Here is a 14,077-nt window from a genome sequence, read left to right on the forward strand (position 1 = left end):
GGTTATAGTTGAAAGAGAATAAATGGTATCAAAAAGCTGTATGCAAGCAACCTATTCCAGAGATGTCTGTCACCAGTCTGTAGCCCTGATTATCTATCACCTTCTCCGAAGGGCCCGTGGGTTCGATGATAAAGAGTCAGGTTACAGTCAAATTCATTTCTGTAGTTTAATCTTTCCAAGTAGCAGCTATCAGAATATCTTGTATTTATTTTCTATTGTGAGTTGGCCAAGTAGTGCAGGGGAACATCTTGACTGGATTTGTATTTGGGTGAATTTCAATATTATTAAATCATTCTGTTAAAATGTTGTAAGATATCATAATTAAAGAATGTGCAGTCTAGGACTATAGTTAACAAAGAAGTGGATGCACTAGCTTTGTCTCCTTGTTTTGTTTGTGTGTGTTCCTTGTGTGTGTGTGTTTGTGTGTGTGTGTGTGTTTCAGATGCTCGTGGTGAGCAGGTGTCTGTGTCTGTTTGGTGTGTGGCAACCTGCTGTTCACCTGCTGTTCAAGAGTGTTCCAGTTTACGTCATTTGTGTGTTGTGCGTGTTTTGATTGTAACTGTGACTGTGTTTTCACTCCAAGTCAATGGGTCCTAGTAACATACACTAGACCACTCAACTACAGTAATGAAAACCAGCCAATAAATGGGACATTCTCAATCAAGTGAAGTCACACAATAAGAGCTGTTAATCTTGCGTTTATGGTCATGTCGCAGCAGTGTGTAGGAAGGAGGTGAGTAGTAGATTTGTGCAGCACAGAGGGATAGGCCAACTAGTGATTTATGCTTCAGTAAGGTTGGCTTCTTACAAAGTGAGAAAAATTGGTAAGAGGCCAGGAACCCAGGTTTTTAGTGTTTATCAATGGTTATCAACTGTACCACAGAAATGAAACTTAAATCACAGAAATTAGATGTTGTGGTGGCAGCTGCAGAGATGTATTTGGCTATACGAAATTTGACTTCAGAAGATTTCCAGGGTGTGTTGAGGGGTGGTGTCCCATCCTCCCAGGCCGTTTGCATAGTGCACTAGCAGATAGGGTCAAAGTAGTGGAATGGGGCAGTTGTGTTTTTAATGAGTGTAGGAGGTGGTGTCTCGGGCTATATTTCACTTTCTTAGAGGAAGAGGACTACTGAAGGTAATAATATTTTTTAAATAACAACGCACCGTGCAATGATTTCCAAGATTTTACTGAGTTACAGTTCCTATAAGGAAATCAGTCAATTGAAATAAATAAATGAGGCCCTAATCTATGGATTTCACATGACTGGGGATACAGACATGCATCTGTTGGTCACAGATACCTTTTCTTTAAATCCATGGGGGTGGATCAGAGAACCAATCTGTTGTGACCACAATTTGCCTCATGCAGCACAACACATCTCATTTGCATGGAGTTGATCAGGATGTTGATTGTGGCCTGTGGAATGTTGTCCAACTCCTCTTCAATGGCTGTGTGAAGTTCAGCTTCCAGGAATTGTGTACTGATCCCTGTGATATGGGTCCGTGCAGTGTGATGATGAGGTGATGGCAGCAGATGAATGGCATGTTAATACACTGGTGGAAAACCTAGTCCCAATTGACATACTTGAGTAAAAGTAAAGATACCTTAATAGCCAAAATGACTCAAGTTAGAGTGAGTCACCCAGAAATGAAAAAATACTACTTGAGTAAAAGTTTTTTAAAGTATTTGGTTTTAAATATACTTAAGAATCCAAAGTTTTTAAATGTAATTGCTAAAATATACTTAATTATCAAAAGTAAAAGTACAAATGATTTCAAATTTTATAATAAGCATACGGCACCGTAAATAGTGCCCTAATCTATGGATTTTATACAGACATTGTACCTTTTCTTTTCCTGGATGCAGCACAACACATCTCAGCATGGAGTTGATCAGGATGTTGATTGTGGCCTGTGGAACTCAGACATCATTTACCTATAGGCAACACTCAGACATCCTCTTCAATGGCTACCTATAGCCAGATCCAACACTCAGACATCATTTACCTATAGTCAGGGGAACACACTCAGACATCTATTTACCTATAGCCAGGGGCACACTCCAACACTCAGACTCAGACATCATTTACATCATTTACCTAAAGATATTTAGCCAGTCACCCAGTAAAATACTACTTGAGAAATTTTTTACCTATTTGGTTTTAAAGGGGCACACTCCAACACTCAGACATAATTTAAAATATCATTTACATCATTTACCTATAGTCAGGGCACACTCAGACATCATTTACCACCGTTAGACATCATTTACCTATAGCCAGGGGCACACTCAGACATCATTTACCTATAGCCAGGGGCACACTCCAACACTCAGACATCATTTACCTATAGCCAGGGGCACACTCCAACACTCAGACATCATTTACCTATAGTCCAACACTCAGACATCATTTACCTATAGCCAGGGGCACACTCCAACACTCAGACATCATTTACCTATAGCCAGGGGCACACTCCAACACTCAGACATCATTTACCTATAGCCAGGGGCACACTCCAACACTCAGACATCATTTTTACACTCCAACACTCAGACATCATTTACCTATAGCCAGGGGCACACTCCAACACTCAGACATCATTTACCTATAGCCAGGGGCACACTCCAACACTCAGACATCATTTACCTATAGCCAGGGGCACACTCCAACACTCAGACATCATTTACCTATAGCCAGGGGCACACTCCAACACTCAGACATCATTTACAAATGAAGTGTGTTTAGTAAGTCCGCCATATCAGAGCAGTAGGGATGACTAGGGAGGTTCTCTTGATAAGCGTGTGAATTGGACCCCTTTCCTGTCCTGCTAAGCATTCAAAATGTAAAGAGTACTTTTGGGTGTCAGGGAAAATGTATGGAGTAAAAAGTACATTTCTTTAGAATGTAGTTAAGTAAAAATATAAATAGTAACGTACAGATACCCCCCCCAAAACTACTTAAGTAATACTTTAAAGTACTTTACACCAGTGCGACAATGGGCCTCAGGATCTCGTCACGGTACCTCTGTGCATCAAAATTGCAATCGATAAAATGCCATTGCTTAAGCTTAAGCCTGTCCATACCTTAACCCCACCTTCACCATGGTGCACATTGTTAACAACATCCACAAACCCCTCACCCACACGACGCCATACACATGTTCTGCAGTTGTGAGGCCGGTTGGACATACTGACAAATTCTCTAAAACGATGTTGGAGGCGACTTATGGTAGAGAAATTAACTTTCAATTATCTGGCAACATCTCGGGTGGACATTCTCGCAGTCAGCATGCCAATTGCACACTCCCTCAAATCTTGAGACATTTGTGGCATGTTTTGTGTGACAAAACTGCACATTTTAGAGTGGCCTTTTATTTTCCCCAGCACAAGGTGCACTAGTGTGTTGATCATGTTGTTTAATCAGCTTACTGATATGCCATACCTGTCCGGTGGATGGATTATCTTGGCAAAGGAGAAACCCCTCTGTTCACGAACAGAGTTTTAAACAAATGTGTGCACAAAATTTGAGAAACTTTTTGTTCTTATGGAACATTTCTGGGATCTTTTATTTCAGCTCATGAAACATGGGACGAACACTTTACATGTTGCATATATATTTGTATCCGAATAGATAGACCGTGACTGGCCTCACACTCCAGTACAATAGGTGGCGGTGTATAGAGCTAGAAGTTGGATGCGATCCGTCAACCAAATCCTGAAGAAGATGACGAGGAAGAAAAAGAAGAAGCAGCTGTTTATCCTCAGTCGGCACGGTTCATATTTACCTCAATAGTCAGCACACGATTTACGTGGTTTTCAGCTTGAAATGGCAATGAGTCAGTTTCCCTTCTGCGTAATAGCCTAGAAACGCTACAGATTCGGTGTTGCACGTCTGGACCAAAGGCTCCGGTTGTTTTCGTCGCTGTTCTGGTGCTTTACGGTGCAGGAGGATATGGTTTTCTCATCGTCCCAGCAAGTGGTGGTCGCATTTACGGCGGTGTTGTTTGCGTTTGTGGTGTTCCCTAGAATGTTCGGCGTAGGATCCGGAGCGAAGGAAACAAGAGGTTTTGATGCACGCTACAACAGAAAAGGTAGCATGAATTTTAAAATAGTTTTTGAATTGGCAATGGGACTGCACCGTCATATTGTGTAGGCCTAGCCTATGCAATGTTTTGCTCCTGCCATGGTATATTTGTTTAGTAGCCTAACGTTTTACTATGTTCAAAATTGTCAAACGTATTTAAAACAAGATATGTCTATTTGCAAAAGTGTGCAATATAGTAGCCTCTTAAGGATTTCGCAATAATACAAATGTCATGAATAGGCCTGTTCATCAAGGCCTGTTCATCATCATAATCATCACAATCGTCTTCTAATTCTCTCATGTTATTTCTCAGCGGGTCCGGGACCAGGACCAGGTGCAGTGAGAGGGCAGCCGGTCAACAAGAACACTGCTGGCTCCATGAGCAAAGCACAGACCCTGGAGAACATGCAGCAGATGAAGGTGATGATGGAGCAGGAGATGAAGGGTGACCAATACAAAACCAACAGCAACAAGGGCTACGTGTTCACACTGATGCCGCTCTACGCCATTGGAGTCGGCCTCTTTGCAGCGTACAAATTCCTGAAGGTATAGGCTGGAGCAGGAATTCCACCACTGAAAAATATTGTAGCAGTGATGATTGTGATGGGGTTGCTTGGGGATATCTAAACAGGCATGTGTGCACACGCCTACACAGACAGACAGACAGACAGAGAGAGAGAGCTGGATTGGAGTAGATTGCTGATCAGAGCAAACGTGATTGTGGTGAACTATGGTAATACTGTCAGTCTGAGCCTGAGTGGACTAAACACACATACGACTCAGACTTCTGATATCTCCCTTCTCTCTAAGATCAAGTCTGCAGATGACTCCCAAGCCCAAAAGAACAAGGATGCCAAAGGTCCCAAGAAGTCTGAGGAGACAGGTGTGTTGTGTCCATGTGGTGTTGCCACAAGGGTCTGTTTGCATACCTATGTTCATCTTACTCATCATGCAGATGCTTTTTTACATGGTTTTACGTGGTGGCTTTCACTTTCCATAGAAAATCAGCTGTTTGTTTTACATGGTGGCTGTGTCTCTCTCCACAGAAAATCAGCTGTTTGTTTTACGTGGTGGCTGTGTCTCTCTCCATAGAGAATCAGCTGTTTGTTTTACAGCTGTTTGTTTTACATGGTGTCCATAGAGAATCAGCTGTTTGTGGCTGTGTCTCTCTCCATAGAGAATCAGCTGTTTGTTTTACGTGGTGGCTGTGTCTCTCTCCATAGAGAATCAGCTGTTTGTTTTACATGGTGGCTGTGTCTCTCTCCATAGAGAATCAGCTGTTTGTTTTACATGGTGGCTGTGTCTCTCTCCATAGAGAATCAGCTGTTTGTTTTTGGTGGCTGTGTCTCTCTCCATAGAGAATCAGCTGTTTGCTGTGTCTCTCTCCATAGAGAATCAGCTGTTTGTTTTCAGCATGGTGGCTGTGTCTCTCTCCATAGAGAATCAGCTGTTTGTCTCTTTAGAGAATCAGCATGGTGGCTGTGTCTCTCTCCATAGAGAATCAGCTGTTTGTTTTACATGGTGGCTGTGTCTCTCTCCATAGAGAATCAGCTGTTTGTTTTACATGGTGGCTGTGTCTCTCTCCATAGAGAATCAGCTGTTTGTTTTACATGGTGGCTGTGTCTCTCTCCATAGAGAATCAGCTGTTTGTTTTACATGGTGGCTGTGTCTCTCCATAGAGAATCAGCTGTTTTTTTACGTGGTTTTAGAGAATCAGCTGTTTGGTGGCTGTGTCTCTCTCCATAGAGAATCAGCTGTTTGTTTTACATGGTGGCTGTGTCTCTCTCCATAGAGAATCAGCTGTTTGTTTTACATGGTGGCTGTGTCTCTCTCCATAGAGAATCAGCTGTTTGTTTTACATGGTGGCTGTGTCTCTCTCCATAGAGAATCAGCTTACAGAGCTGGAGCAGCGGCTAGCACAAACAGAGAAGATGCTCAACTCCATTCTGACCCAACTGGACCCATTGACAAGTTGGTAAGTAAGCCAACTGACCCATAAACCACGGAGCTCCGGTTTGTCTTCTGTTTCTGTGGAATATTGCTCTGTAAATAACACCCCATGTAATTAAATACATGTCTGTTGTGATTAAGACCAGTTTATCCTGACCGGGTAGTAATAGCAGTTATTAGGGGACGTTGCATGGTCTTGATAAACTGTTGACACTTGACCCTGCTGAATCTAAGAGCGTTTATGGTAATGGGACTCTGGGGTGTGTTGACCAGGCACCAAATGGCAGAAAGTGTCTTACCGACGCACATTTCTGTATCAACTGGGTGTTGGGTGAAGTGGCCCCTAGGGCCTAGACGTCCATTTTTGAGTCTGTTTCGCATTTCCCCGACTAATGGTTAAGGTTAGGATTGGGGAAGCTGATCCTAGATCTGTACCTAGAGAAACTTCACCCCGGAGCTATGAACTGAACCTACGAAGGGCAACCGGTCAGGGACTGCGTTTCCCAGAGTTCTGTCCTCAGTGACCCCGCTCTCTCCTGGCCATTTCGCTCCTCTCCAGTGTCAAGTCTGTGGCCCAGGAACAGAAGAACGAGATCATGTCCCAACTCCAGTCCATCCGCCACCTGATGAAGAAGAGAGGCATGGACTGTCCACCCCTCAACATTGAAGGTATGTGGCCCCACCTCCTGCTGGGACATGTTCATTAGGCACCAAATGGAAGAATCTAGACAAATAGGGACTACTTTGGGTTTCATTTATCAAAGGTTTGTAAAAAAGAACACACAAAAAAAGACTAAACCTTATGTTCTACAAGTTTTTCCGCTATGGTTGGAATTTACATATTTGACCTCGACAGGAAAGTGTGTGTATCTCCACAAACATCTCAGACTCTGCCTCCACACAACTTCTTGTGGTTGAAGAATTGTATTGCAAGCAAATATTGTAATTTTGTGGAAGCTTCGTTGCTTGGTGACACCGGAATTACTGTAATTACTAACAATGCTGATAAACACAAAGCGTGATGATAAAACAGATTTTCCGTTGGTAAGGAGATCACTGGGCTTGTATGTTTATTATGCAAATCAATCATATTGCAGGACATCTGTCCTTTTCTGACATGAATGGTTTATTCCTGCTACTATACGACAAATATTTACCATTCAATAGGTCAAGCTTCCTGACAGGAAATAGACCAGCAGCCTAGACTATTTCAAGTATTTAACAGTAGGCTATGGAGTATTACCGTGCAGGAGTGTGACCTCATAACATATTTAATCTCTGAGCCTATACCAAGGCAGGAGATATTGATGAACAAAATATTGAACAGTTGGTCTTTTGTGTTGAAGCAGTGTGGGCTCTAAGCACTTAGTTTAACATTTCTCAAATAGCCAGTCAATCTTGCGGAAATCGAGGCCAGAGTTTTGTTCTCGCCTGTTTAGTTTGAAAAAGTCACTGTAAAAAGATTAAAACATTCTGCCAACACCTCCACAATTTGTTGCGTATGCAAATTCTAGGATATCCACTATTTTGTTTTCCGTTGCAAAAAAAAAGACCAATTTTAAATGTTTTCTGTCGTGTTCCCTATTTTATATCACTCTGGTTTTCTTGGTATGGTATCTAAAAATGGGCTAGGTTGGAGCACCGCTCTCTCCTGAATGGTTTGCCATTCAGCTCCAAAAAGTAACTTTCTGACTCTTTAAATTTTTTATTTATTTTATTTTATTTTTTATTTTTTTTTTCATTACAGTGAACAAATGTGTATGTAAAGTTTTTTTGGGGTGCAAAATTAACTTTATTTGTCTTGGGGGAAATGAGTTGGGCAAGCAAGAGTCACACACCCAATCATACATGATCCACATGAGCAGTATTGACATCATGACTCAAACACACCCATCCTGAAATGGGGTGACTATGGCGTATGGTCACAACATTTCCCTTTTCCGTCTTTCAGAGCCACAGTGCGAGAGGAACCTGGATGACCTCATCGAGTCTCTGGCAGCCCATGCCGACACCTCACTAGAGGTGGTTGCTCCTGCGGAAGACGATCAAAGTGGTGTGGAGAAAGAGGAGGAGCCAGTCCACCAGCAGCACCACCCTGAATCCAAGGGTGGGCACTCAGTGACCGACGCTCAGGAGGAGGACATGCCCTCCTTGGAGGATTCTTGTGAGACAAACATTGAGGACATAGGCCTAGCCCAGAACATTCCAGAAGAAATGCCTACAACTGGGCTCAGACGCCGCAACAGGCTGGAATGAACAGAAAAAAGGTTGTTTTAAACTACATGAATAAAGCCATACATGTATTTTCTCATTCTTAATGGCACTACTGCAGTCTGTTCAGTAATGCTCTTGCTTTTGGCTCGTAGTTGAATAAGAAAGGGCAGCTATCATTGTGAAATAATTTTGTCCAAGGTTGTGTGTGATGGAGGTGATTTTTCTGTTCCATCCCTTAAAGCATAGCAGATCCCTGGCTAAGCCAATGTGTAGGGTTAGGACTTACTCCTGACAAATAAAAGCCCCAGAAGCCTAACTCCATATAATTAGACTTATTTCTGGAGCTTTTCCTTGTAAGGCCCCAAGTATGAGGCCTGAGTTTTCCATCCTTGAACCAAATGGTAGTGAGTATGTAAGGTGCCTGTAAATGTGTTTTCATCACGTGATGCTGCTTGGAAACCCTGTACATCATTATATGCTGCCATCTTTTAGAAGCAATCATTTCGGCCCTAACTATCAAGACCTCAAAGTGTGTTATGCAATCTTGCAACTGCCATCCGTATGTCATAGAATAGTCAAAATAATAAAAAATGTCAAACATAGTTAATTATAAATAGCTACATTTTGTTTTTCTACTACGTACTCGAGTCTACAAACTACAAGTGCAAGCTTGTGACGTTTGGCTTGTGGTATGATTTGCTTGTTTTCAGACATCTTATGCATGTGTTTTTCTCTGCAACTGATCTTGAATGTCCTGGTGGATAAAACTGCATGAGTTCTCTTACTAGAGGGAGATGCAGGACAATCATGAATGTATTGATGACATCATGCTAAATCATACCTCTCCAACCCTGTTCCTGGAGAGCTACTGTCCAGTGGGTTTCTCTATAACCCTGTTCCTGGAGAGCTACTGTCCAGTGGGTTTCTCTATAACCCTGTTCCTGGAGAGCTACTGTCCAGTGGGTTTCTCTATAACCCTGTTCCTGGAGAGCTACTGTCCAGTGGGTTTCTCTATAACCCTGTTCCTGGAGAGCTACTGTCCAGTGGGTTTCTCTATAACCCTGTTCCTGGAGAGCTACTGTCCAGTGGGTTTCTCTATAACCCTGTTCCTGGAGAGCTACTGTCCAGTGGGTTTCTCTATAACCCTGTTCCTGGAGAGCTACTGTCCAGTGGGTTTCTCTATAACCCTGTTCCTGGAGAACTACTGTCCAGTGGGTTTCTCTATAACCCTGTTCCCGGAGAGCTACTGTCCAGTGGGTTTCTCTCCAACCCTAATCTAGCACGCGTGATCCTAATAATTAGCTGGTTGATAAGGGGAATCCAGTTAGTTATACGGGGTTTGTGGGAACCTACCGGAGGGTAGCTCTTCAGGAGCAGAGTTGGAGAGCCCTGGTCTGAATTAATTTGCATTTGTCCAGTTATGTAGTTCAGATTAAGCACGATATGTGTATTTAGCAACACAAACATGCAATCTGCTCTGTTTTATATTTGTTTAAGTATTTTATGTGATCTATCGTTGACTGTAGTTAACACAAGTTAGCCTCTGGTAAGAAGCAACCCAGTGAAACTACAGGATAGAACAGAAATCAAATGATCTCATTGGTTTTGTCTTAAATTGCACCCTACCTATTCCCTATATAGTAGGCCTCTGGTCAAAAGTAGGGAATATGGTGACATGATCTGTGTAGTAATACTGTACCAGCAATCAAATAATCACGTTTGTGTAGAAATGCTGTACCACAAGACTTTTCAAAACACTGACAAATATCTTGTCTTGTGATAACTATAGCTTTGGAGCAAATGTTTAGCGAACACACAATTCATATATCTGGAAACTATAGAAACACTGCGATGTTTGTCTCCTGTTTGAGAGGTCATTTGTCGGCTAACTCTATTTATTTTGTGTAGCTGTGCTCTTGGGCATAACTGAGGAACGTTGAAAGAGATGGGAGAAAATGTTCCACTCCTTACTAGAAAATAAAGGCAACCCTTTTTTTGTGTGAATATTTACTCCATTTCATGAATCTATTTGATGGATTGATTTGATTTTTAAAAAATTAAAAGGTAACATGCACATTGTTAGCAGATGTTAATGTGAGTGTAGCGAAATGCTTGTGCTTCTAGTTCCGACAATGCAGTAATAAGCAACGAGTAACCTAACAATTCCACAACTACTACCTTATACACACAAGTGTAAAGGGATAAAGAATATGTACATAAAGATATATGAATGAGTGATGGTACAGAACGGCAGAGGCAAGATGCAGTAGATGGTATAGAGTACAGTATATACATATGAGATGAGTAATGTAGGGTATGTAAACATAAAAGTGGCATAGTTTAAAGTGGCTAGTGATACATGTATTACATACAGATGGCAAGATGTAGTAGATGATATTGAGTACAGTATATACATATGAGATGAGTCATGTAGGGTATGTAAACATGATATTAAGTGGCATTGTTTAAAGTTGCTAGTGATACATTTTTTACATCAATTTCCATTATTAAAGTGAGCTGGAGTTGAGTCAGTATGTTGGCAGCAGCCCCTCAATGTTAGTGGTGGCTGTTTTAACAGTCTGATGGCCTTGAGATAGAAGCTTTTTTTCAGTCTCTCGGTCCCTGCTTTGATGCACCTGTACTGACCTCGCCTTCTGGATGATAGCTGGGGTGAACAGGCAGTGGCTCGGGTGGTTGTTGTCCTTGATCTTTATGGCCTTCCTTTGACATCGGGTGGTGTTGGTGTCCTGGAGGGCAGGTAGTTTGCACCCGGTGATGCATTGTGCAGACCTCACTACCCTCTGGAGAGCCTTGCGGTTGTGGGCGGAGCAGTTGCCGTACCAGGCGGTGATACAGCACGACAGGATGCTCTCGATTGTGCATCTGTAGAAGTTTGTGAGTGCTTTTGGTGACAAGACAAATTTCTTCAACCTCCTGAGGTTGCAGAGGTGCTGCTGCGCCTTATTCACAACTCTGCCTGTGTGGGTGGACCAATTCAGTTTGTCCGTTATGTGTTCGCAGAGGAACTTAAAACGTACCTCCCTCTCCACTACTGTCCCGTCGATGTGGATAGGGGGGTGCTCCCTCTGCTGTTTCCTGAAGTCCACAATCATCTCCTTTGTTTTGTTGGCGTTGAGTGTGAGGTTATTTTCCTGACACCACACTCCTAGCGACCTCACCTACTCCCTGTAGGCCGTCTCGTTGTTGTTGGTAATCAAGCCTACTACTGTTGTGTCGTCTGCAAACTTGATGATTGAGTTGGAGGCAGGCATGGCCATGCAGTCGTGGGTGAACAGGGAGTACAGGAGAGGGCTCAGAACGCACCCTTGTGGGGCCCCAGTGTTGAGGATCAGCGGGGTGGAGTTGTTGTTGCCTACCCTCACCACCTGGGGGCGGCCCGTCAGGAAGTCCAGTACCCAGTTGCACAGGGCGGGGTTGAGACCCAGGGTCTCGAGCTTGATGACGAGTTTGGAGGGTACTATGGTGTTAAATGCTGAGCTGAAGTCGATGAACAGCATTCTCACAGGTATTCCTCTTGTCCAGATGGGTTAGGGCAGTGTGCAGTGTGATTGCGTCGTCTGTGGACCTATTGGGGCGGTAAGCAAATTGGAGTGGGTCTAGGGTGTCAGGTAGTGTGGAGGTGATATGGTCCTTGACGAGTCAATCAAAGAACTTCATGATGACGGAAGTGAGTGCTACGGGGCAGTAGTCGTTTAGCTCAGTTACCTTAGCTTTCTTGGGAACAAGGACAATGGTGGCCCTCTTGAAGCATGTGGGAACAGCAGACTGGGATAAGAATTGATTAAATATGTCCGTAAACACACCAGCCAGCTGGTCTGCGCATGCTCTGAGGATGCGGCTGGGAATGCCGTCTGGGCCTGCAGCCTTGCGAGGGTTAACACGTTTAAATGATTTGCAGTATCATTCATACCTCAGGCGGACTTGTGGTTGAATGAGCTCAGCACAATAGAGCTTTAAGTAAAACACCAACCCACAGCAGGCAGTGGATATCTACTGCTATAATTACACTGAGAAAAGAGCTGTCAGACTGCACTGTGTGTGATGTTCCTCTGTATACAGAAGATGGCGGTAGAGGAACACAATACTTCAACGCAATTCCCCAGCAGAATCTTATTGACGCTCAATACTTTTAGACCTGCTTCTATCTGAGCAAAATCAAAATGTCAGTTCAAATGTAAAACATCAAAAATAGTCTGACCGTTGCCTTTATATAACAGTATATGCCTCTAACCAGACACTGTTATCCAAAGCACCGTACACTATGTGTATGTGATTCCCTGCAGGAATTGAACCCACAACCTAATCCTGGATGTTGCTTCCTTCATGCTCTTACCAACTGAGCTGTATAGCAGTCAGAACCACCTTGACTGAATGTCAGACAAACACTTCAAAAATAATTGACCAGATGTTTCAGCAAGAGGGAAGACATTTTTTAAGAAACGTTAAAATCCCTAAGTAATATCCTGAAGCTATATTAGCTAGACATGTACTGTATACTTGTAGCTTAACTGTGAAGGTTCACAGTCATTCACCACAAATTAATATGCCTCTTTTAATTAGCCGAACGCACCTCAGTTTCCATCTAATCAGGTCAAAATTTACCCCAGAGATTCAACCGACTTTCACTGCAATACCCGAGCTTGTCAATTAGTTAAATAAACTTAAATGACACTCAGTGTTTCACATGTAAGCAGTGCTATGATACCAGGGTCGTGTTCATCAGGCACCAAGTGTTTTGAGTTACATGTCGTATTGAACACAACCCTGCGGTTCTGCTTGTTGTGGTCCTCTTTTCCACACCCACTAAACCCTGTTAAGGAAACTACAGGTTAATAGTGCCACTGACGTCATTTGAAATGTAGGGTTCAAATCACTTTCCAAACTTGAATAATGCATATGAATATGCTGTTTAGCCTAAGGCTGTGTTTACACAGCCACCCTAAGAACCCCAAACTGATTTTCATCCTATATCCAGTCTATTTTTCTGAAAGTCCACACCCAGATTTAAATGTGACCCATATTAGATTTGCGTATTCACACGGATGTAGCCTCTGAACCAGCACACTGATGCAATGTTCCTTTTACATGTTGGGGTGGTTGTCATGGTAACAGAAGGTACTGTGCAAAAAACACACACAAAAGAACACTTCAGAGCAAAAACATCTGATCTGAGCTTCTAGACAGAGGTCGCATATGGAGGATGGGGTTTGTATCAGGATTGGTGCTATAAATCGGAAGTCAAAAGATCAGATTCCATGTGTTTTTTCTGTTGCTGCTGTTTACACATTAAGGAGAAGTTCAAATAGGTATCAGATATGCAAAATATCTGAATTGGGCTGCCTGTGTAAACTCAGCCTAATAGTGGCAGAAGATAGGCTATGTCACCAAACGGAAGCAAACTATACCAAAACCTTTACTAATTTGGGTTGTGTCCAGAAGTTTATTGTGATGGTTCACTCAAACTGTCTTAGTATTTGTTTGTTTAATAGTCCACTGTTAATATGATCCCAAACAGTCTTGCATGTCAGTAGTCAAGTTTTCAAGATTTATTTTCATTTTATTTTATTTCACCTTTTTTTAACCAGGTAGGCTAGTTGAGAACAAGTTCTCATTTACAACTGCGACCTGGCCAAGATAAAGCCAAGCAGTTATACACAAACAACAACACAGAGTTACACATGGAATAAACAAACATACAATCAATAATACAGCAGAAAAAGTCTATATACAGCATGTGCAAATGAGGTAAGATAAGGGAGATAAAGGCAATAAATAGGCCATGGTGGCAAAGTAATTACAATATACCA

The 14,077-nt window shown here is 42.5% G+C and overlaps 1 protein-coding gene across 1 annotated transcript; it reads left to right on the forward strand.

Moving 5' to 3' along the window:
- The first annotated feature begins 3,708 nt into the window (after window positions 1-3,708).
- Window positions 3,709-9,215, forward strand: ccdc107 (coiled-coil domain containing 107). Its single transcript, XM_046296812.1, has 6 exons — window positions 3,709-4,092; window positions 4,399-4,631; window positions 4,896-4,968; window positions 5,970-6,060; window positions 6,595-6,704; window positions 7,987-9,215. The coding sequence occupies exons 1-6, from the start codon at window positions 3,954-3,956 to the stop codon at window positions 8,289-8,291; spliced, it is 951 nt and encodes a 316-aa protein (XP_046152768.1). The 5' UTR covers window positions 3,709-3,953; the 3' UTR covers window positions 8,292-9,215.
- The last annotated feature ends 4,862 nt before the right edge of the window (window positions 9,216-14,077 follow it).

This window comes from Oncorhynchus gorbuscha, linkage group LG14 (assembly GCF_021184085.1).
Source record: "Oncorhynchus gorbuscha isolate QuinsamMale2020 ecotype Even-year linkage group LG14, OgorEven_v1.0, whole genome shotgun sequence".
In the NCBI taxonomy this organism is placed as follows: domain Eukaryota; kingdom Metazoa; phylum Chordata; class Actinopteri; order Salmoniformes; family Salmonidae; genus Oncorhynchus; species Oncorhynchus gorbuscha.